We start from the raw sequence: 24580 nt of genomic DNA, 5'->3' as shown, positions 1-24580 counted from the left end.
AGTCTTGGGGTGTCTGGGGGGCTCAATCAGTTAAGCATCTGACTTTGGCTTAGGTCATGATCTCAGGTTAGTGAGTTCCAGCCCCACATTGGGCTCTCCGCTATCTTCGCAGAGTCAGCTTTGAATCCTCTGTGTTCCTGTCTCTCTGCCCCTCTACCCTGCTCTCTCTCGCAAAAATAAAATAAACATTAAAAAAAAAAAAAAAAAAAAAGCAAGCAAGCAAGCTCAGAAACTTTCCAGAATTTAAACCAAGAAAACATGTGTTTCCTACTTCCATTTCTTGCCAGTTTTCTTCTTTTCAACAAATCTCTCAACTTCAGCACTATTTACATTTTGGGCTGAATAATTTTGTTGTGAGGGGCTGTCCTGTGCATTGTACGATCAGCAGTATCCCTGACCTCCACCCACTAGATTCCAGTATCTCCTTCCTCTCCCCTCCCAACCACTAACTCACCTCCCCCAACACTGACCCCCCACCTTCCTGCCAGCTGTGAAACAAGTCTCTTGATATGGCAAATGACTCCCAGGGGACAAAGTCACTCTGGTTGAGAAGACATTTGAAAACACTCATAAAAGACCTTCTTCATATAGTCTTTTCCCACCCACATCTCGTGGCAACTCCACTGAAGCAGTCCAAGCAGCCCTTTTTTCCCGACCTTTCAGATTCCAGTAGTCCATATTAAATCTAAGTTACCTCATTAAAAAAAAAAATTGTTTTAAGTTTATTTGAGAGAGTGGGGGAGGGGCAGAGAGAGAGAGAGAGAGAGAGAGAGAGAGAGGGAGAGAGAGAATCCCAAGCAGGCTCCTTGCTGTCAGCACAGAGCCCAATGCAGGGCTCAAACTCATGAACCATAAGATCATGACTTAAGCTGAAACCAATAGTAAGGCACTTCGACTGAGCCACCTAGGCGCCCCTAAGTTACTTCATTTTTAGCATGAAGTCTAATGATGTGTCACCACTCTACCTCTTCTGTTATGGCTGACAGCATTGCCCTTGTAGGGTAAAAGCAGTGGAATGAAACTATTTTTTAAAGTTTATTTATTTTGAGAGAGAGACAGAGACAGAGAGTGCATAAGCAGGGGAGGGGCAGAGAGAGAGGAGAGAAAGAATCCCAAGAAGGCTATGTGCTCAGTGCAGAGCCCGACGTGGGACTCGATGCCACAAACCGTGAGATCATGACCTGAGCTGAAATCAAGAGTCAGATGCTCAACTGATTGAGCCACCCAGGTGCCCCAGTAGAATGAAACTATGAATAAACTGTCAGGGCTCCAGATCATGGATTTCTTTCATACCTACAGACCAGCGAAGAAAACTGTATCATGAAGGGATGTATGGAGTGAGGGGTAGTTGGTCATTTCTATGTGATGGCGGTAGCTCCATAGGTATTCTTGGGGTATAAAGTTCTGTCTTCCCAATTAGTAAGTTCCCTAGAGGTTAGAAGGTCATATTTTTCTACCTCGCTTTTGCATTTAGCAAATGGCTGACCCAGCACAATACACCTATCAAAGCTGACTGACATAATGGTACTTCTTAGAGAAGGGGAAAAATGGGCAAAAACTTGAACAGATACTTCAGGAAAAGGCTTTATAGGAACGACAAATGCTCCCATGAAAAGATGCTCAATATCATTAGTCATTAGGAAATGCAAATCACAATTACAATAAGGTCCTACTGCACACCTATTAGAACATGTGAAATGAAACACCGACCTTACCAAGTATTAGAAGAATGTGTAGTGAAGGAAAGCTCGTGCGCTGCTGGTACGGGTGTGAAAGAGGACAGACACTAGAAAACAATTTGAGTTTCTTTAAAAGTTAAAAATATTCTCATCACGTAGATCCAACCATCCCACTCCTAGGTATTTACTGAAAACAAATGAAAGTATATGTCTATACAAAGACTTGTACACAAATGTCTATACCAACTTCATTTTAGGAGCCCCCAAATGGAAATAACCCAAATGTCCATCAAAGGGTAACTGTATAAACAAACTGGTGTATCCATACAATGAAATACTCAACAATAAAAAGAATGGATTATTGATATATGCAGCAACATGGATGAATATCAAAATAATTATGCTGAATGAAAGAAGCCTAAAAAAGGAAGGAACATACTGTATTCCATCTATACATAATTCTAAAAAATGCAAATTTATAATAATTTATAGGATTTCTAGCAGAGATTGTCTGGAGATGACGGCAGGGTGCAGGGAAGTGTGGAAGGGAGGAATTGCCAAAACACACAAGGCAACTTTTTTGGGTGATATGTTCGTTATATTGATTGTGGTGATCATTTCACAGGTGTGTACATGTTAAAACATATGTACAACTGTATACCTTTGCAGTTTACTGTACATCAGTTTCCCTCAATAAAGCTATTTAAAAAGTCATAACTGATTATATTGCAGATTCGAGGCAAATAAATTTTAAAATATAGATGAAATGGTTAATTTTCTAGGCAAATATTAGATCACCAAAATTGACCCCCATTATAAATAGAAAGCCCAAAAGGGCTTTTTATTTATTTATTTTTAACATTTATTCATTTTTGAGAGAGAGACACAGAGAACGAGTGGGGGAGGGCAGAGAGAGAGGGAGACACAGGATCTAAAGCAGGCTCCAGGCTCTGTGCCACAGAGCCTGATGTGGGGCTCAAACCCACAAACCACAAGATCATGACCTGAGCTGAAGTCAGATGCCCAACTGACTGAGCCGCCCAGGTGCCCTCCAAACAGACTATTTTTTAATGGAAGAAACAGAGAAGGTTACCAAGGAACTATCCCACAGAAAAGCACTCAGCCCAGATGGTTTTACATCAGAATCCAAACTTCAGAGACTAGCTAATTCCAATGCTCTATAAATTGTTCTAGAGTATTAACAATGAAAAAAAATGTAATTACTTTAAAAATGCAGTTAAAATGTTGAAACCTAGGGGTGCCTGGGTGGCTCACTTGGTTAAGCATCTGGCTTCATCTCAGGTCATGATCTCATGGCTTGTGGGTTCAAGCCCCGCGTCCGGCTCTGTGCTGACAGCTGGGAGTCTAGAGCCTGCTTTGAATTCTTCCCCTTTCTCTCTGCCCCTCCCCTGCTTGCACTCCGTCTCTCTCTCTCTCTCAAAAATAAATAAAACAGTTTTTAAAAATTTATAAAATGTTGAAACCTAAACCTGAAAAATATAGTACAAAAAAAAATTACAGACCAATTTCACATAAACATTGAAGAAAATGGAGTAAATAAAATATTAGCAGTCAAACTCATTAACACATTAAAAGAATACACCATGACTAAGCAGGACTTATTGCAGGAATGCAATGTTGGTTCAATATTAGAAAAGCCTTGCACATAATATAATAATGACGTTAAAAAATAATTTAAAAAAAACGTGATTTCTATAGATGCTAAAAAGACCTTTTATAGAATGCAGTCCATCTTCTAAATGGACTGTAATACCTATGCAAAAAAAAAAAAAATAGGGATGTACAGCAAATATACTCAGAATTCTGAAATAATCATTGCAAAGTTTTAAAATCTATATTTATTCCTATATTTAGGAATTCCTAAATTCCTATATTCCTAAGTATTCCTGTATTTAGTAACCCAGTATAAAATACATAAGCCTCATTCTGTCTCATAGCGATTGGGCTATATTAACAACTTGCTGAAAAGCTTCTAAACATCCTTTCCCCTTTTAGTTTGTTTCAGAACTGAAAAGGATAATAAGCAAGTTACATAAAGTATTAGCCTTCACATTATATAATGTATTATCTATAAGGGGAAATATCTTCAACATTACTTCTCAATTTCACTATCTTAAAAACAACAACAACAATTAAACCAAAGCTGGAAAATATATACTCTGAAGGATACTTGCATGGCCTTATGCTGGAGAACACAGAAGCAGTCCCAAATTTAGGGGAGCATCCAACAAATTAATGACGTGGTTCTTCATTACATGTACTGAAACTTTATAAATGTGATTTGTGTGTCCTGGGGTACAGACACAAACCTATTCAGCCCATAAACAAGTAAAATAAAATGACCACAGTAGACAGTAATCTGCTCTTGTTGAATGAAGCTCTGAGAAGAGCATGTCTGGGAGAAACATGTCCCCAGTGTGCACTGTCACCCAGGAGACAGTGTCCCAAGTCCTGACATGCAGGTGAGCAGCTCATTTCAAAATTCCTGGTTGCTCACATCTATAGACTCCTCTAGATAGCAAGAAAGAACTGCTGACCTTTCCTTTTCTTGATCTGAGGCATCCACTGAATGTTTTTATTGGCCAAATTGGGCAATTAAGAATACCCATTCCATGGGGAATGGAACCTGTGCACTTATATTAAATTAATTTTTCAATACTGTGGAGATTCTGTTGTTGAGATTTGGTCTCTGCCCATACAACTTCCTGTGATCCTGCCATTTATAAGAAGCTCTCTCATACGGATTCACTGATGTTTACCAAGGTGGAACCACCCTGAAGACTTCCATAATCCTCACACTGTCTGGGTTTCTCTTTAGTGCGAATTCTCCACTGCTGAATGATAAAGCTGGTGATTCCATGCAAAGCATGCCCACATTCATCCCGCTGACAAGATCTCCCTCCTGCGTAGACTCTCTGGTGCAGTCGGTCCTGACTTCTGGGTCAAGGTGTTCCCATTTCCTTCACGTACAGTTCGTTGAGGTTCTGTGCTGAATGAAGGCCTCCTCACAGTCACCACATCTATGCAGTCTCTCGTTTATGTGGATTCTCTGATGTAAAATAAGGCCACAATACATGAAAGCATGCCCACACTCCTAACACGGAGCATTTTTCCTTGTGGTGGATCCCCTGGCAGGAAAGGAGGGACCCGCTACAAAGAAAAGCCTTTCCAAACCTGTTGCCCTCAAGGAGGTTCTCTGCAGCATCTGTATTCCCTGATGCTGAGTAAGGACTCACCAGTTACTAAAGCTGCTACTACACTGACCGCATAGATGTTGCAGTTCTAGAGAGATCCCACCACAGCATTTCACATCTGCAGAATTGGAAACAAGTCCTTATTTTTATTCTTAGTATAACCATCTAAAAAAACGCACAGATAATTCAAATGTCAGTTGTCTCTTCTGCTGAGATAATGAGACTAAAAATGAAGAACAGTGACAAAGGTAAAACCCAGTTTTAAAGTACACGCCTTTATGTATCTAAACTGTCATCTCAGGTTGGCAAAGTGCCCAAAAAGGCACGTGAGGTTCCACTTTGAGTGAGAAGAGACAGCTGGGCAGAAAGTTTGGAAGAGCAAGGAGGATTTTCCCACAAAATGTGACAAAGAACCAGGAAGGTATAATCAAAAAACTTAAGAAGAGATCAGTTTGAATCCAGACATAAAAAATAGAATATAATGAAATCAAGAGAAATTTTAATTTGTTGGGACTACTTAAAAGGATCATTTATACCAACTGAAATGTACCTAGGCCACTACTACAGACAAATAAATGCTCTACAAATATTGGTTGAGTGAATCAATGAATAGTGGGATATGACAAAAGTTAACTTGAAGCAACAGCTAGGTTTCAGTTATAAAATACACACTGTTTTGATATGGGAAAATGTTTCAAAATTACATACTATTTTGATATGGAAAAACTAAAGTGGGGAAAAATAATTTTCCAGTAATGTTCAGGACTAAAACATAAGAAAGCAGCACTTTGAAGTAAAGTAGCTGAATAGGTCAAACCAAACAACAAAACTGCTCACAAATATAGCTGAGTTTCCACCTAAAGAACTGGGCAGACAACAAGGAGACAGGGGCAAGTTTTCAAGGGAAAGGACATGAACTAACGAGAGACCGAAAAAGCTTCTTTTCAAGGATCTCTTCTCTCTGCAGACACCCTTCCTCACTGGCTTTCTGTTTCAAAAGGCAATAATGGTGAAAGTCAAACTAAAATTGGGTCTCAACAGGCTGCATGTGAAGCCTCAGATTCCGAAGTACTTTGTCTGCCATATCTTGTTCTATCCTTTAGCCTGGACCCTAGAGCCAATAGGATGAAGCTGGTCTTGGAAAACCGAATTTGAAGTTAAACACTCAGTAAAAACACCCAAACAACAACCCAACATCGGAAGTTTCCCGGTGTGCACAAATACCAGGGCGAATTAAAGCCCCGAGGGAGGCGCTGGGTTTTCGCTTCAGAGACATATGGCGGATCCTACAGTTCAGCTTTACTGCTTTCTGTGCCATTCCAGAAGGCTGTCACTAGTCAAGCCATAACATAAGCGATTATCCTGACCCTTTCCACCTGATGGCTTTCCCTCCAAGCTGTCTCCAACTTCTCTAGCACAAGTGATGCCTCTTCTCCACATTCTGGGTATTATCCCTGCCTAGGGATAATACCCCTAGGTAGGTGTCAGGACCTCCTTCAGCACCTGCTCCTTGGTCTGTTTCTGATCTCAGCACCTGCAAGTAAAGTTGTCTGAGTCTTCTGGCAGCCCCGGGGTGGGGGGCAGGCAGCTATCTTGGGTAGTAGCAACTTAAAAGTCTGAAGGAATATCCGTGACTTCTTTGTCAGCGTGGTCCCAGGCACAGCCCTCTCCCTCGGCCATCAGTCACGTTAGGGACCTTCCCACAGGAGGAACCCCATTCTGGAATGAGAGCACTCAGGAGAAGATTCACTCCAGCTTGAGGTTCACGCTGGTTTTTCAGAAGTATTTCCTTGTAGTCGGTCTTCTTCCTGGGACACAAAATAAGATTGTTAACAAAACCTCTAAACTTTGTTAAGCTCTTTTTTTACTCAAGAACTCACTACTCAGACAATGCACTGAAAGAAAAAGGAACTTTGTTAAGAAGCTAAATACATTAGAAGAGTGGGAGTGGCTTTGCAAATTATTAGCTAGCACCCTATGCTAAAATATTTTAGTTCCTAAATATTAGTGAATAAAGCTTGAAAGACCATGACGCTCTTCCCTTCGGTTCTTCCCAGAGAATCCCAAATAAATGGTAAGAGGATAACATGAGAAATGAGAAAATAGTAACAGCTAATATTTATTTAAAAGTGACTACAAATTTACTCATTTAAGTAGACACTATTATAATTCCACTGACAGCTGAATGATACTGTGGCACAGAGGGATCAAATCGTTTGCTAAATCACATAACCGGGAAGTGGCTTCTAGTCGTGAGTCAGATCACCTCCCCAGCCACTCCCACTGTCCCACAGCCAAGGTATCCTAATACAATTCAAAACTCGGAGGCCATGCTTGACTTCCCCTGGAACGCTGAAGTCTGACCGAAGCCCCCTCCCCCCCCGCCCCCCGTCCCCGCCCCCGCAGTCCCAGATGCCGGGTCAGAGGCGGAGCCAGCCTGGCGCGCGCAGGTGCACCGCCCCCTCTCCCCATACAGGTGCGCGCCGAGGCCGGCGGAGCGCGCGCTTCCCGGTCAGCTGCGGGGCCCCAGCCGCGGCGCCGCCGGTCTCCTCTAGGAATCTGGAGGCTTTCTCCTCTCGGTGGTTGCCTGGCAGAGTCCCCAGCCCCGCAGAGCATCCCGGCGGGGCCCACCTCCCGCCGCACGACCGAGCCAGAGCCGCCTTCCCCCACCCCCGAAGACGAAGGGCGCGAACCTGGGCTGCGTCATCTCCGGTAACCACGGGGAGGCCTGTCCCCACGGAGGACAGTGACTGCGGGACTGGGTGGCGCACCTGGCACCAGTCCTGGGGGAACTGCGCGCGGGGACGGGTGACCTCTGCGGCGGGCGCTCCCGGTGACCGAACACCGCAAACGGCGGTACAGCACCTCAGAGGCGCTAAGCGCCGTCCCAGTGCTTCGCGTGTAACCCACTCAGCCCACCTGACTGCCCCAGGAGATGGTGGTACTATTGCCATGTTCCCCAAGGGGCAAGTGAGACACAAGGCTAGTAAACCGCTTGCCCAAACTCACTCAGCTGGAATTTACAGTAAACTGCAAGCTGCCACTTTTAGCGGGTATGAAATGATGAGATACCTGCTCCTAAGTATCTCAGTGAAGAAGGCACACTGAAGCACTAGCTCAAAAAGTAAAATATGCGTATCAGGCTTAGAGAGGAACCAATAAACACCTAACCCTTGGTTGTTACTAGTTACTTTCTAGTACAGTTACCTAACTAGTACAGTTAGGTTACTGGTTACTAGTAACCTTCACTTAGAAAGCCCTTGGGACATCCAGGACCAGGCCTTTTAGGCTAAAGACCTACCCAAAGACCACCTTCAACTGAGACGGGTGGAAGACGAGCCTTGACTGAAGGGCTGATGGGCGTTCAGACCCATGGGTGAGAATCAATGGTTTCCATGAAATCAAGGGAAAACTCCTGGCTTTCAACGGTGGTCTTATGTGAGCTAAGGAGCTGAGCAACTGAGAAGCTGAAAATACTCATCACGGTTGGCTTTGTCAAAATCTTATTGTATGTATAAAACACACACATTTTTATAAAATATATTCATACGTACTCTCCATATATTTACAGAAATACATGTGTAAAAAATGTGCAAGGACTCCTTACCAATTATACCCAGTATTTGGAATGGCAGGATCTACAGAAATTCCAATAAAAGGAACTGCTAGAGCAGCTGTGACAGAACTTTTCAGTGCCAAAGGATGGACGTTGAAAATAAAGGTTATCACATGATTATCACCAAGTTGAACAAGCACTTGCTGCTCCAATTCTGGGCTGTGGGGACAGGACAGGCACCTCAAAGAACGACTTTATATAATAATGATGGGTTCTTTCATCTTAGAAGTGGTATTAGCTACATAGAAGAGATCCATTTGGGCTACTGGGTAGATCCAAAACGGGACAGCTTTCTGATGTGCATCAATGGAGACTGCCAACAATCTCCTATTGTGTCAGAAAGGAGAGTGAATTTCAGCTCTAAGCCAGGAGGGGGATCCCTTTCTCTAAAGAGCCCGTTTTTAGCGGAAATGTCTCCTGTGGACACCATCCTCGTGAGGCAACAAGAATTAGGGCTCATGTTATGCTGACCAAACCTCATCCAAGAGTTGGTATGCAGAGAGGGTGGTGGTGGTATTATTAGCCTTGGGTGTTTGGACCCAGGACTCTGGGGTTTCTGAAGTATCTTCCAGAATAGTGACAGATTTTCCAGATAATTACTTGATTATGACTGCAACACAGGGTTCCTTCAACTGAACTAGACAAGGAAGCATGGGCTCTGGAACTGGGCCGCTGGCCTTCCAATCTTGGCCCCGCCACATTCGAACTTTGTGACCGGAGGCAGCTTCAACTCCTCCCATTCACGGCTAAAAATAAAACCATGTAAAGCACTTTAGTAATGCCTGGCCCTTAATAAGCTGTTAATGTTACATGTTACTAACAAACCCTTTTCCTGACTCCAAACGGTGGCCGATAAGGACTCCGACTCTAAGAGCTCTGGAACAGATCATCTATGGACCGTAACAGGAGGCTACTTCCATTCAGGGTACGGGAGTGCAGAGCTGCTCCACGTTCTGGTACCTTCGTGCTCTCCACCTCTGCCCTCAACACACAGCGGACATTTCTCAATTTGGAGCCCTGCTCAGTCCCACTTTTTCCGCATTAGCTTTATCTCATACCCAAAATTCCAGGAGCCTGTTCCCACAACTGAGGTTTCTTTTGGAGGAGGCCCATCTTTCTTCCCTTTGCAACCCCTTTTACACCCCCTGGAGCTCCTGTTTGTCACGTTACTTTTCATCCCGAGCCTCCTTCACTTTTCACTGCTTTAGCAATTTGATTCTCCCCCAAACCCTACAGGAGCTTTTTGTCTTAAACACGGAGTATCTTGTTTAACTTGAATCAACCAGAAAAGAGAAGCCAGTCAATCTCACTCTTATCCTTAATGTTATTTCCAAGCCACCGCTTCGCGATTCATCATTTGAGTGTTGCACCAATTGCTCAAGCTGGCTGTTAGGTTACTCTGGACTGACATTATTTCTACCTTGGACTTGCTTCAGTGTCCTTTTTCCTCTCCGTCCTGCCACCTGTTGTTGATGGTTTCAAAATCTGCAAAGATAAGCTATTCAAACGACCCTAGAGCCTGTCGCTGTTCTACGTCTACCTTTTATTCAGAACGTCGTACCGTCGTACATTCTCTGTGCACCGCACTCCCCAATTCTGTGTCTCACCTCGGTCACGGCCTCCACTTGCCCCTCAGGGTCTCCTACCCCTGTGTTGCCCATTTAGCTCCAATTGTTCTATTTTCTTATCCTGGAAAGTTTGAGCCCCTTTGATGTCTACCTGGAAACGCCAGGTCACTCACCTTTTCTTGGTAGTGCAACTACGTTTAAGCATAAGAAACAACCAGAGCAAAACCCCCACCTTTATTTTTAACCAAGTTATGAACTGTATCCTATATGATAGGCATATCCCACTCTTCTGGATCTTTGTCTAGGGTTCATTCATATTAAGCAAGTAAAGGTGTTAGAGGCAAATGGAGGAACACGTCTGCCCTGAGAGGATGTGTTTAGCAGCAGATGAAGGGCGGAACCCACAGATAACAGCACTGAGAGCCGAAAGCAAGTTTGAATTAAGAGTCGTGTTCCAGGGGCGCCTGGGTGGTGCCGTCGGTTAAGCATCCGACTTCAGTCAGGTCACGATCTCGCGGTCCGTGAGTTCGAGCCCCGCGTCAGGCTCTGGGCTGATGGCTCGGAGCCTGGAGCCTGTTTCCGATTCTGTGTCTCCCTCTCTCTCTGCCCCTCCCCCGTTCATGCTCTGTCTCTCTCTGTCCCAAAAATAAATTTAAAACGTTGAAAAAAAAAATTAAAAAAAAAAAAAAAAAAAAAAGAGTCGTGTTCCAGTGAGCAGTAAGATTAGAGGTTTGAGGTTACTATGAAGAGTAACTTCAGTCTGGATAACATGTCCGAAATCAGGCAAGGTGACAAGCATGGACAGCATCTGAAGGACATTCTCATTTGGGTTCTCATCTCTAAGCAACGTCCCCTCCAACAAAGAGCTTGCAAGAGTGAGAGACGCATGGCAGGGGAAGCTGGGAAGAGAACAGGAACACACCCGGCTGAGAACCCCCAGCCCCACTCAGGGAAACAAACTCAGTTTTCTGGAAGTAAAAAAGGAGGTACCCAACCCCAGCTGCCTCGACGCCTTCTGTGTGCAGCTCCAATGTTGGTCTTAGGATATAACACCTCAAGGGTCCTCAACCTGAGAATGAGCTGTTTTTCAATTTGCTTTCCTCTATTGTGAACTCAGGATGTTTTCCCTTAGTCACGGAAATTCCAATCCCAAAAGCAAATCTGACACACAATGTATCTAAATTATAGTACTAATACCATTATTATTATTATTATATTATGAAAATGTGCTCACACTTAAAGCTTAGAAGCTAGAACATATCAATTTCTCCAGGGACTTCTGGTTCCAACCAGTGATGATACTGTGTTCTGGATAGGGTGATGGATAGAGGGGCAAGAGATGGGGGCCGTCGGGAAAAGGGGGCAGAGTACATACAGGAGTGGGGAGGAAACAGGATAGACATGGCAGCTGGACGGAACGGCAGTTAGGAGTAAAGACGCTAACTACCCTCGTTTCTCCCCTGTCCCTTGTGTGTCTCACCACTTCAGACCCACTAAGGAGCTAGAGGTGTGGGGAGAAGAGGATCCTGGAGTTGTGTGGGATGATCTGGGGGAGAGGGCGTGGGGCAGTCCCAGAAGTTGTAGGGCCTGTTGCGGTGAGGTACAAAGGGAAGGAAATCAGAGGACATGTCAATGAAGATTAAAAATAATCTCTGTAAATAAAAAGATAAACGGGGTGCCTGGGTGGCTCAGTCAGTTAAGCATCTGACTCTGGATTTCAGCTCAGGTCATGATCCCAGGGCTGTGGATTCAAGCCCCTCCTCGGGCTCTGCACTATCAGTGCAGAGTCCTCTCTCTCACTCCCTCTCCAAATAAATAAACATTAAAAGAAAAAAAAGAAGAGATAAACTGAGCAGGAGCCACATGTGCGTGCCTGTTGTCCACGACTCAGTCACAGGCCCTCATCTACAACAGAACTGCTTACTCAGTGATACGGGAGTCCGGTCAACTAGCTTTTGGTTGATGTTTTTGCACAAGCCTTAAGGGATAGAGTCACCAATCTTTGGCTCTTTTATGTGCTCAAGAAGGTATACAAACCAAAAAATTGTAAACCAGTTTTGAAGAGCAACTATTAGGGAATTCAGAACATAAGCTGGGAAAAAAGAGAGGTTAGGAGCAAACCAGAACACCAGCACTCTCCCCTAACACACAGCCTTGTGCTCTAGTGCCTCACAATGTTAGGTCAGTCTCCGATTTCCTTAAGACTTAAGTTGGAAGAGGTGGAAAGGCCATCCCGAAGCCCCTGATGCTGGATGGCTGTCTAATTTCCCTGTTCACTCCTGTCCTTCAGAGCTTTCCCCAAGCTAAGAATCTGCAGTGGCCTGTGTTCAGTGGCCCGTGTTCACGCTTCCCCACCTCACAGGCGACCATGAAGGCAGCTGCGATTCAATGCAGTGTTCCTCGAATTTTAGAATCAGGTGACTGTGGAGCTTGCACAATGGGGATTCTCGGCCCCCGCCCCAGACTTCACGAAGCAGGATGTGAGGGGGTCGCAGGCATCTTAACCAAACTCCACAGGGGACTCTGACGTGCACTGAAGGGGAGAACCACGAGAACAAGGGACAGGACAAGTCAGAGACCTACTGCCGGCCCCTCCCTGTGACACTGTAGCTAGGTCACCCTCTCCAGAAGCAGGCGTACCCTCACTTTTAAAACAGAGAAGGACTTTAATTTACAGGCAGATCTTAGGAGTTAAGAAAAGTGCTTTGTGCCTTTTGTAAGAGGCACCGTCCACGCCCTCCCAGCCCGGCCCAAGCCGTTCCCAGGGTATCTCTGCCACTGCCCACCTGAACAGATGCCCCACCTCAGGCTGCCACTGGCGCCACAAGCCCTGAGTGTCCTCGCCTCCCCCTACGTGGGCTTTACCCTGGTTTCCACCCCGCCTTCCAAATCTGCCCACTGAACCCCGATCTTCAATACAATCTTGGCTGACCCGCTCAGGCACTGGTGATCCGTCCTTGAGAATGGACAGCACTGGCCGCCACCCGCCACCTCACAGACAGGCGGCTTAGATCACTTCTGCCATCCTGCAGTCCGATCTAAGCTCACACGTGACCTGACGGACCCCAGGCTCCACCGTAAACTGGCGAGAAGAGGACTTTCGTGTTACGCTCTTTGTCCTACACACCAGCTGATGTCACGCACGGCACATGGCGAACCCTTTACAAGACATCTGAGGTGTCCTTGTAGCAACGGTGACTGCCGTTGGAATCACTCCCAAGCTAGTATTCCTCTCCAGCCTGAACTCTGGGACACAGCGTCCCCATGGTCATCCCAGAAACAGATTCCTCCCCTCTGTGGACAGTCCGCTGCTGCCTACGAGATGAGGGCTGCCTGAACGACTCCCCACACTCATTAGAGGGAGCACCTCTACTATGGATTCTCTGGTGTTTGCTAAGATCTGACCTCTGCCTGAAGGCTTTGCCGCACTGGTCACATCGGTAGGGTTTCTCCCCAGTGTGGATCCTGTGATGCTGAATGAGGCTGGTGATGCCTCGGAAGGTGTTCCCACAGTCGTCACACTTGTACGGTCTCTCTCCGGTGTGGGTTCTCTGGTGTTCCGTGAGAACTGATCTCTGAGTGAAGGCCTTCTCACACTTATCACACTTGTAAGGTCTCTCTCCAGTGTGAACTCGCTGATGTTCTACAAGGCTTGTCCTCTGAATAAATGCTTTTGCACATACGTCACACTTGTAAGGTTTCTCCCCAGTGTGGATTCTCTGATGCTGAACAAGGCCACTCTGACTGAAGGATTTCCCACACTCCTTACACTGATGGCACTTTTCTTTGTGGTGGATCTCCTGGTGGGAAACCAGGGAGGAGTTATAAACGAAGGCTTTCCCGCACTCGCTGCACTCATAGGGCTTTGCCCCAGTATGAACTCCTTGGTGTTGAGTGAGTATTGAACGCCGACTAAAACTTTTATTGCACTGAGCACAATGGTATGGTTTGTCTCTCGTGTGGGTCTTGAGATGGTGAAAGAGGCCCGCTTTCTGGCTAAAGGCTTTGCCGCATTCGTTACAGTGGTAGTGTTTCTCTCCTGTGTGGAGCCTCTGATGTTGGTTAAGAGCTGACCAGCGGCCAAAGGCTTTGCCACACTCATTACATTTATATGGTTTCTCTCCGGTGTGTATTATTTTGTGCCGAATCAGCACAGTTCTCCCACGGAAAGTTTTCCCACATTCCTCACATTTGTAGGGCCTGTCTCCAGTGTGGACCCTCTGATGTTCTAAGAGGTTCGAGTGCTGACTGAAGGCTTTTCCACACTCCTCGCACTCATGAGGTTTTTCTCCTGGACAGACCCTCTGCTGTTCAGTCAGACGGAGTCTGTTCTCATCACCCGCAGACTGTTCACCTTCCCTGGAGTGTCCAGAAGACTCTTCTGTTTCTGCTTCGGATCCGTAAGCTTCTCTGCACCTAGCCGACTGGGACATGTCACTTTCAAATCCGCTACACATATTCCCCTGCGGTGCTGCTTCTTCAGACACTTCTTGCTTTAGAGTTAAATTCCTGTACTTATTTCCAGTCTCAACACCTGAAACTGCAATGGATCACAGTTACTAGTTTGCACCTCATTAGACAACATATTCACCTCATCAGACACTCATTATTCAGGTGAAAAACATATTAAGAACCCAGAGTTTCTGCAGGACTGTACAATGGTATTAAAACATACAACAGACCTAATACATAAAACACTCCAAAAATTGTTATGGAAAAGACCAATAATCCAATAAAAACTGGGGAAAGGAAAAGTTGTTTCCAGGAAAGGAAATACAATAGCTCTTAAAGATGCCCACCTCAAAATAAGAGAAAAGCAAATTTGAGTATTGAGGTACAATTTGCACCCATCACCTCCACCCATCAGTAGAACACTGTTCATGCAATGGGTATACATCGCCAGTGGGAGTGTAAACTGACCTGGGCTTCATACAGACCAACTTGCCAATGTCCATCAAAATGACAACTGTATTTAACCTTGGGGCTAGAATTCCACACATGGGAATTTATACTGAAGTACTCACACACGCTCACCACAGCACTACCTGTTACAGCAAATCACTGGGGACAACTGGGGAATGGACAAGTTAATTGTGTGGTTCATCCATACATTAAAATTTTTTTTTTTTTAACATTTATTTTTGAGAGACAGAGAGAGACAGAGCATGAGCCGGGGAGGGGCAGAGAGAGAGAGAGAGAGAGAAGGAGACACAGAATCTGAAGCAGGCTGCAGGCTCTGAGCAAGCTGTCAGCACAGAGCCTGACGCAGGGCTCGAACCCACAAACCATAAGATCATGACCTGAGCCGAAGTCGGATGTTCAACTGACTAAGCCACCCAGGCACCCCCATCCGTACATTTTAATATTAAGGTGCTGTTAGGAAATAAAAAATATGGGGCGCCTGGGTGGCGTCCATCTGACTCTTGATTTCGGCTCAGGTCATGATCTCACGGTTGTAAGATAGAGTCCAGAGTCGGGCTTTGCTCTGAGCGTAGAGCCTGCTTGGGACTCTCTCCCCTGCTGCCCTTCCCCCACTCATGTGCGTGCATGCATGCTGTATTTAAAATTTTTTTTAGGGGCGCCTGGGTGGCTTACTCGGTTAAGCGTCTGACTTCTGCTCAGGTCACGATCTCACTGTCCGTGAGTTTGAGCCCCGCGTCGGGCTCTGTGCTGACAGCTCAGAGCCTGGAGCCCGTTTCAGATTCTGTGTCTCCCTCTGTCTGCCCCTCCGCTGCTTGCACTCTGTCTCTCGCATTGTCTCAAAAAATAGACATTAAAAAAATAATAATAAATAAATTAAAAAAATAAAAATTTTTTAAAAAACACAAACTTTTACCATCTTAGTAATAAAGAGAAGAAAATGTATTTGCTTGAATGTGGAAAAATGTATACATATAAAAAGATCTCTAGAGAAGCACATACAAGAAACAGAACAGTGACAACTCATCTCAGGGCAGGGAGAAGACCAGATGGCCGAGGGAATGAGTGGAAGGAAAACTTGTCACTGGGTAACTTTAAATCTTTATCTTTTAACTATATGAATTTTTTACCTATTTTTAAAAATTAAAAGTAGAGAACACAGAGATAAGGAATATGGGGTCTTTCGCACATTCACCAACTTAACATTCTGCCACATTTGCTGTGTTCCTCCTTTTCCTAAGAGTACACATATATATGCTTTCTCCTGAACCATCTGAAAACTGCAGACATCCTGGGCCAAAACCTGGTTACTGAAGGCAGGAGGACAGTAGCACCATCTGACAGGATAAAGGCCAGAAATAGTAGGGAAGTCAGTATGAAGGAAAGTAACTATCAGAAGGACTCAATTAAGTGATCTCATAAAATACTGCAGGAGTGGAGAACAAAATATTAACATGAAGAGAAAATGAGAGTTGAAGCGTGACAAACCGAACCAGCTGAGAGTCCGTGCACGAGAGGTCTTCCTGACTGTGACGAGGAGAAACGGTACACGGAACTAAAGAGGCCCCAGGTCCTGTGCCTGCCTGTCTTCCCTTCCTCCCAAGCTGCTCCGTCTTCCTTACCTTGTTCTTCCGGCTGGGCTCCAGGTCCTGGAGATTCATACTTCAGCCGGGCAACCCCAGATGGGAGGGACATGCCGGGCTCCCGTCCTGTTCCCACAAGGGCCGTCTCCTGCAAGAGCGTGTCCTGTTCCTCAGTGTGGACAGGGACACGGTGGCCACATTCATCCTGCCAACAGGAAACAACGGTATAGGATCCGATCCGAGGCAGTGACACCCGGCTCTCCGGCACCTGCACTTCTTTCCAGACATCAGCCTGCTGTAACGCGCCTCATTCTTCAAGGCCTGTATACAAGCCATCTCCTCCAGGAACCCCGCCCTTCTGTTCTGAACCGCTAAAAAATGCTGCCTGTGCCACTGTCACGTCTTTGTCTTATGCTCAAAGTGGAGATGTGAGAGGAAGAAAATAGGAAGGAGAGAAGGAAGAGAAGGTAAAGGGAAGCAACGAGCACAAGAAAAGAACTTGGGGGAAATTAAAACAGAAGAGAAAAAGAAGAAAAGGACGGGGTAAGTGAAGAGAAATGATGGAGAAATGAGGCAAAAAGGCAGAGGGAACAAAGGAGAAAGAGGGAGGAAAGACAGGGGATGGGAGGAGGAAGCTGTTCCCTACAGTCTCTGCTCTTCTGAGGCTCCTCCCCCACTTCCTTCCAGGAGATGACCTTGTTCTCTCCTTGTCCAAGGTCATGGTCACATCAGAGATCACCCACTCTTTTCTTCATCACCCCACATACACTTACTCCCTTCCACTTAGAGGAAGAGGACTTTGCTTCATCAAGGCCCGTACCTTGTAACCTCAACTCTTGCCTTCAACCCCATTCCTTCCTGCACCTCTGACCTCTGCTCCCTAAACTCACTCACTCTGGCTTCCACTCCTCCACGGAATCACTCCCTCTTGTATTTAAAAATAAATCGTATTTCCCCAGCGTGGTATGAAAGGCAGCGATTCGGGGGCCACTTAGTTGCTTCTTGGTTCAGGAGCTCCATGTCCCTGGGTGGTTTCTCAGACCGTGCATGACTCAGACTATGCATGAGGCACATTGTGGGGGCACCGGCATACAACAGACCCTCAAGTTACCCCCCAATCCTGCAACAGCTACATTCTGGGAGTAAGAAATCACCACACGCTGCCTCTACTTCCAACACAGCTTCGTTCTGTAACTTCTGACCCCAGAATAAGAGCCAAAGTCAGTAGGATGCTCTCAGAGGCGGACAGAAAAAGGTTTTCAGACCTCAAATTTGGAAGGAGAAAAAGGCCGGTACAGTGAGCTGTGCCTTCCTTCTGTCCCTGGATCTCTGGTGAGGCCTCAGAAATCAGGATGAAATTCCATCAGCCACCCCCAGCATGCTTTGAGGGAAAGGGCAGTACAAAGACAACATGTTTAAAACCAAATTACTTCTGCCCACACTTGGGAGTGCCAGTCTTTCTTCTGGTTCTCTTCCCATCTCCCTGGCCACTCCCTCTCAGTTTCCACCGTCCTGTCGATCCTTTTGTTCCACAGCTTTAAATATCACCCATATTATGACAAGCTCCAATTTTGTTATTTCCAGCACACATCCCTCTGCTGAGTGGAGTTGCTTGCCCAACTTTTCCAATTGGGTTCTAAGAGGAATCTACAATTCAACACATCCAAAACCTAGTAACTCTAGATTCCCGCCCCTACTCCAAACCTTCTTCTTTCCCCGCCTTTATCATCTCCTTGAATGACAAACCCATGTGACACGATGCGATGTTCAAACAAACCCCCTCAAGATCCAACTGCATCTCGCTGCTTCCACTGCTACTGTCACAGTTCAAGCCACTGGTACCTCCTGCCTGGATTAGTGCTGATTGAGCTTCCCGGCTTTGACCTTTGACCCTGGGCCTCCAGCACTCCCACCACGAACCCTAATCTAGGACTCTTCCAACAGAGCGGCTGGAGTGATTATTTTTAAAATTTAGGTCATAGGGCGCCTAGGTGGCTCAGTCGGTTAAGCGTCCGACTTCGGCTCAGGGTCATAATCTCACGGTTCGTGGGTTCGAGCCCCGCGTCGGGCTCTGTGCCGACAGCTGGGAGCCTGGAGCCTGGAGCCTGCTTCGCTGTGTCTCCCTCTCCCTCTGCCCTCGTCCTCCTCATGCTCTTTCTCTCAAAAATAAATAAACATTAAAAAAATAAAAATAAATAAATAACATTTAGGTCAGATTAAACCTCTCTGCTGTTCAAAACCCTCCAATGACTTTCCATCTCAGAATAAAATCCAAAGTCCTTATAACGGTCTGTAAGTGCCCCCATGATTTGATCTCGTTATAACTACCTGATTTCATCTCCTATATCTCTACCACGATAAGCACATTCTCACCTGCCCACTATTTCCTCTGGCTGAATGTCCTCAGCCTAGGTGACTGCACAGCCTGATCTCTGCTCTAAATGTCACCCCATCTGGAAGGCCTTCCCTCACCAGTCTGTCAAAAATCGCACAGTCTCCGCTTCATTCACTGTTTACCTTTTTCCCGCTTCATTGCTGTTTTCATATAGGATTTATTTCCACCTGGCACCACCTGGTTACTACTCTCATTAGACTAGAATCTGTTTACAAGACAGAGGCAACTTCTGTGCTTTGTGCACTGCTGCGTTTCCAGTGCCTAGAATGGTGCCTGGTGCATATTAAACATTCAATAAATGTCTTCTGAACGAATGAACTTTCCCCCAATCCACCATCCCCGATAGCCTTGAACTCTGTTAGGAGCACCTCAATTACGCTAGTCTCTCAAGCTTGAAATCCCCCACGCTTAGCCTAGACTCGATGGCTCCGTAGAGAGTTTTCCCTTTTTTATCCATCTAATCTATCATCGTTTCCAATTAATACTTACCTAAGACATGCCTCATCCTTCATAGCCTCACCGTCTTGACTCTACTTCAAACTCAGATCTTCAAACTCTGCCACATGTTCCTCCCCCTTGCCAATGCTGGGTTGCATTTCTTGCTTTATTACTTCCCTGTTTTATACTCTTCATACCAAGACTTCTGAGTCTTGATTCTATTGACACGTTGGGTCAGAAAAATCCCTGTTATAAGACGCCATCCTATACGTGATAAGATATTCCAAAACATCCTTACCCTTTAGCCACTCGATGCCAGTAGCACCTCCCCCCACTATGACAACCAAAAATGTGCCAAGACATCACCAAATGCCCTTCAGGGCAGAAAATTGCCACTGGTTGAGAACTGCTGTCTTTTATCAGTGTTGGAACAAAATAGAACAGAATTCTACATAATTTGGTTAGATCCTGGCGTTAGAGAAGTTCACTTAAAGAGGAAAGGTTAGAAGCTTGTGTCCTACAGAACAGACTGTACACTCCACAGGTGATACTCAAGGTCCTGGACTCTGTTCTCAAGCCTTCTACTCACTACCCATGTGTCGGACCTACCTGGGCTCTACCACTCCAGGAATCTCGTCCCTGCTCTCTGAACCTTCCTCTCTGCTCTGACCTCACATTCCTCCAAGATGGCGACCTTGATTTCTCCATCTTTTAATCCTTTAATGGATGCAGAGCAGTGGATATACCTGCAAGACCTTATTTCTTAATTACTTGTGTCCTGCAACAGAAGCGATGTCCCTTCCAAGAGACTGCTGCGCACCCCGTTACGCTCACTTAACATTTTCTCTTAGAAATCTTATTTCTAAAGAAGACATCCAGATGGCTGACACGTGAAAAAATGCTCCACATCACTCATCATCAAAACCACAATGAGATACCACCTGACACCTGTCAAAATGGCTAACAGTAACAGTAATGCTAGTCAGGCAACAACAGATGTTGGCGAGGATGCGGAGAAAGAGGAACCCTTTTGCGCTGCTGGTGGGAATGCAAGCTGGTGCAGCCACTCTGGAAAACAGTATGGAGGTTCCTCAAAAAATTAAAAGTAGAACTACCCTACGACCCAGCACTGCACTACTAGGTATTTACCAAGGGATACAGGTGGGCTGTTTCAAAGGGACACATGCACCCCCATGTTTATAGCAGCACTGTCGACAATAGCCAAAGTATGGAAAGAGCCCAGATGTCCATCAACAGATGAATGGATAAAGAAGATATGGTGTGTGTGTGTGTGTGTGTGTGTGTGTGTGTGTGTGTGTATACACAATGGAGTATCACTCGGCAATCAAAAAGAATGAAATCTTGACATTTGCAACTACGTGGATGGAACTGGAGAGTATTATGCTAAGCGAAATTAGTTACAGAAAGACAAGTATCATATAACTTCACTCATATGAGGAATTTAAGATACAAAACAGATGAATATAAGGGAAGGGAAGCAAAAATAATATAACAACAGGGAGGGGGACAAACAGAAGAGACTCATAAATATGGAGAACAAACTGGGGGTTCCGGGAGGGGTTGTGGGAGAGGGGATGGGCTAAATGGGTAAGGGGCACTAAGGAATCTACTCCTGAAATCATTGTTGCACTATATGCTAACTTGGATGTAAATTAAAAAAATAATAATGAAATAAATCTTGTTTCTAGTGTTTCTGAGTAGCATTTCATCAACTAGAAACCATAAGCTCACTACAGAAATACAGGATCCTCCCATAAAAAAGATATAAATAAGTTAGGACTACATTAACCAAATTTCCATGACTTGGTGGAATAATGCTGTCCTTCGCTCTGGCCTACAAATCCGTAACTTACCTTATCTCAATCACAAACCATCTCTCACTTTCTCACCTGCTCTCCAGGCTCATCCAGCTCCCGTTCCAGATCCTCCAGCACGGTCACCACCTCGTCCCCGCTCTCCGGGTGCTGTCCCCGCACCCAGGCCTGGAGTTCCTCGGGCAGGATGGTCAGGAACTGCTCCAGCACCAGCAGCTCCAGGATCTGCTCCTTGGTGTGCGTTTCTGGGCTCAGCCACTGGCGGCACAGCTCGCGGAGCCGGCGCAGCGCCTCGCGGGGTCCAGGAGTCTCCTGGTAACAGAAGTGTCTGAAGTACTGTCGGAAGACCTCCCTGCTGTGGGTGTTGTTCTTCTGCAGGTTCTGATCCCGTCTGGTGGTATTCCTGTACTCCTCCTCCTCCTCCACCTTTACTTCCAGAAGCGCACCCGGTTCCTCGTGGGCCGGCGCAGCCCAGGCCGACGCCATAGCGGCCGTGCAGAAGCTCTAGCGGTGCTTCCAGCAAGGGTGGACCTGAGGGAGAAGCCGTCGCTTTTAACACAAGCTACACCATAAGCGAAAACTGCAAATTCTAACAATTTACCTCTGCGCATTGCAAGCCACCCCCAGGGTAATTCACGACACTCACGGAAACTGAATACGAAAGACTTAAGAACACATTAGAGAAAGATTCAGTAAAAGGTGCTAAGGGTTTAAGGACTTCACAAAGGCAACACTTCCATTTAGCCCTAGAATAAAGGACGACCATGGAACACAACCAACGTTCAGAGCAAACAAGTAATAATAAAACACTGAGACGGCCTCTTTTAACGGGCAGGAGTGTGGCGGAAACCACGAAACCGGCGCGGCAGCCCCGCAGCAGGTGAAAGGGCGGCGGACGCCGCTCCCGAAGGCTGCCCCCCGCCCCTGCGGCTTCTCGGGCCGGCGGGGAAGGGCAGGGGAGAGCAGCAGCGCGCTCACCTGCAGCTCCCGAGGCCGGCAGCCGGGTCCCTCCCGGGGAGACCACGGGTCACGCGGTCCAAGGCGCCGGGAGCCCGAACAGCCCACAGCGCCCCACAAAGGCCGGAAGCGAGCCGGGCGGGAGCGCGCGCACTTCCGCTCCAGCCTCAGGAAGGGGCGGGCACTCGCCGAGCGGATCCCGCGCTGCCCCACGAGGTCGCGAGAGTGGGCCCGGTGGGCGCGAGCGCACTTCCGCTACAGCCGGAGGCCCCACGGGTCGCGGCAGGTGTCCGGGGAGCTGACTGATGTTGCAGGTCTCGGCCCTGCCGGTCCCGCCCGCCGTCCCCGCTGCCCCGCCCCACGGTGAGCGAGGCCTGGCACACCTGGAATCGGTGCCACTTTGTCATGTGTGTAATTCATTTTATAGATTTTTAGCGTCAACTTGCCAGTGTTTTGTTGGGGACTTGGCGTCTCTGCTCGTGGGACATCTTGGCCCGTCGTCTTCCCTTCTGTGACTTCGTCCGATTCTGTAGGCTCCGCCGCGTGGGTGCCAGCCCCAGGCACGACCTGCGCGCTGCGGGTCTCGTCACCGGTGCAAGTGCCAGGAGAAAGCACCTGCGCGTCGAGGAGCAAGACACGGGAAGCCGAGGAGCAGAGTTCCTGTCTCGTACACGCGGGAAACCCAGGGATGTAGGGGCACAGAATAGACGTTAGTTTATTACTAACATTTGGACAATTTATAAACCAGGTGATTCCAACATTTAAAAAATGCCGTCTCCTGTGATATTTTGATAAGTCTTCTACTTCTAAAATGAAAAGAGAAAAATTCACTCAAATGGTGAAACTGTAATGTCAGATCACTTTGTTACTTTGTACATAAAAAATGAGCACAGATACACTTGATTGGCTCAGAGTCATGCTGGGTGTCTTTAGGGAAGTTAAAAAGGAGGCAAGAAAGGAGAAAAAAATTAATTATATAGAGAATCCAAAAACAGCTTTATTATTTTTTCCCCAGGCTTCATATCTGGGTGGATAAGGGTATTTTGGAAAATTAAAGATGACTACAAATTCTTCCGTGCTTTTCCTGTTTAGCTGTGGAGTCTGTGTCATTTCCCCTTGAGTCTTGAGTGGGCTGGAGGACAGCTCAAATAAAATACAGCAAAACTGATGCTGTTTTAGTTTCCCAGCCTGAGCCCTTAAGGACAGCAGCAGCTTTCACTGTTTTTTGGAACAATTGCTCCTGGAGTCCTGAGCCACCACAGAAAGAGTCCGATGGCCCTACTGCAAAGATCACATAAGGAGGCCCCAAGACCGTCCTTCTAGCTGTTCTCGCCCCAAGGCACTGGGCATGGCAGTGCAGCTTGGATTTTCCAACAAACCCAGCTGCCAGATAAACACCACCAAGTGCCACTGTAAGATGCCACACGAAATGGAAGAAATTTCCAGCTGAGACCTCACCAAATTCCTGGCCAGAAATCTCATGGGATGGTTATTCTAAGCAACTGTTTCATTTTTTTGTTTGCTTGTTTAAGTTTATTTACTTTGAGAAAGCATGAGCAGAGTTGAAGCAGGGAAGGAGGGAGGGAGACAGAGAACCCAAGCAGGCTCCACACAGTCAGCCCAGAGTCTGATGTGGGGCTTGAACTCACAAACTGTGAGATCATGACCTGAGCCAAAATCAAGAGTCGGATGCTTAACCCACTGAGCCACCCAGGCGCTCCCAACTATATTCTTAAGTGCCTGTAGAAGCAAAAGTAAATCCAGAGGAAGGTAACATCATTCAGAACCTTTCAGAACCTCAGCTTTTTTTCACACGTAGTGTGACTCTTGATCTTGGGGTCCTGAGTTTGAGCTCTACACTGGGGGTAGGGATTACTTTTAAAAAATTTTAAAAACTGAAAAAAATTTTTTTTCTTTGTATACAGTATGTGATGCATATAACATACAAAATATGTGTTCAACTCTTCAGGTTATGAGCAAGTCTTCTGGTCAATAGTAGGCTCTTGATGATTAAGTGTTTGGGGGTCAAGTTATACTGAGATTTTTGTATAGGGGATCAATACCCCTAACTGCATGTTGTCCAAGGGTCAACTGTACTATACTCAAGAGTAGGAAAAGATCATTGTTTATGGTGGTCGCAATGAATAACTAACCTGATCATCTTTCTCCTGTAGAATTCAAAATCAATAAAGAGAATCCTAACAATTTCCCTGAAACTAATGCAATGTAAAATAGTGGTTTTTGTTTTTCTTTGTGACTCTAGGATTGCTTCATTTTTATTACCTGCCTTTTCTGGGCATTTGAGTTAGCTTATTCTCCCTTGAACACGAACTTGGGTCTTTTCTGTTTTCCTAATACAAATCAATACACCTCT

The 24580-nt window shown here is 46.1% G+C and overlaps 1 protein-coding gene across 2 annotated transcripts; it reads right to left on the bottom strand.

The window, feature by feature from the left end:
- Window positions 1-1792: 1792 nt before the first annotated feature.
- Window positions 1793-22339, bottom strand: ZSCAN12 (zinc finger and SCAN domain containing 12). Of its 2 annotated transcripts, XM_058732690.1 has the most exons (5): window positions 22228-22339; window positions 21325-21780; window positions 16621-16786; window positions 13484-14618; window positions 1793-6702 (listed from the first exon to the last, which is right to left on the bottom strand). In XM_058732690.1, exons 2-5 carry the CDS (start codon window positions 21733-21735, stop codon window positions 6537-6539), a joined length of 1878 nt encoding a protein of 625 aa, XP_058588673.1. In that variant the 5' UTR covers window positions 21736-21780; window positions 22228-22339; the 3' UTR covers window positions 1793-6536. The 2 variants fall into 2 exon arrangements, with proteins under 2 accessions (XP_058588673.1, XP_058588672.1); XM_058732689.1 differs by lacking the exon at window positions 1793-6702 and having other exon boundaries at window positions 12721-14618.
- Between the last annotated feature and the right edge of the window lie 2241 nt (window positions 22340-24580).

This window comes from Neofelis nebulosa, chromosome 6 (assembly GCF_028018385.1).
Source record: "Neofelis nebulosa isolate mNeoNeb1 chromosome 6, mNeoNeb1.pri, whole genome shotgun sequence".
In the NCBI taxonomy this organism is placed as follows: domain Eukaryota; kingdom Metazoa; phylum Chordata; class Mammalia; order Carnivora; family Felidae; genus Neofelis; species Neofelis nebulosa.
This window is presented reverse-complemented; position numbering and strand designations above follow the sequence as displayed.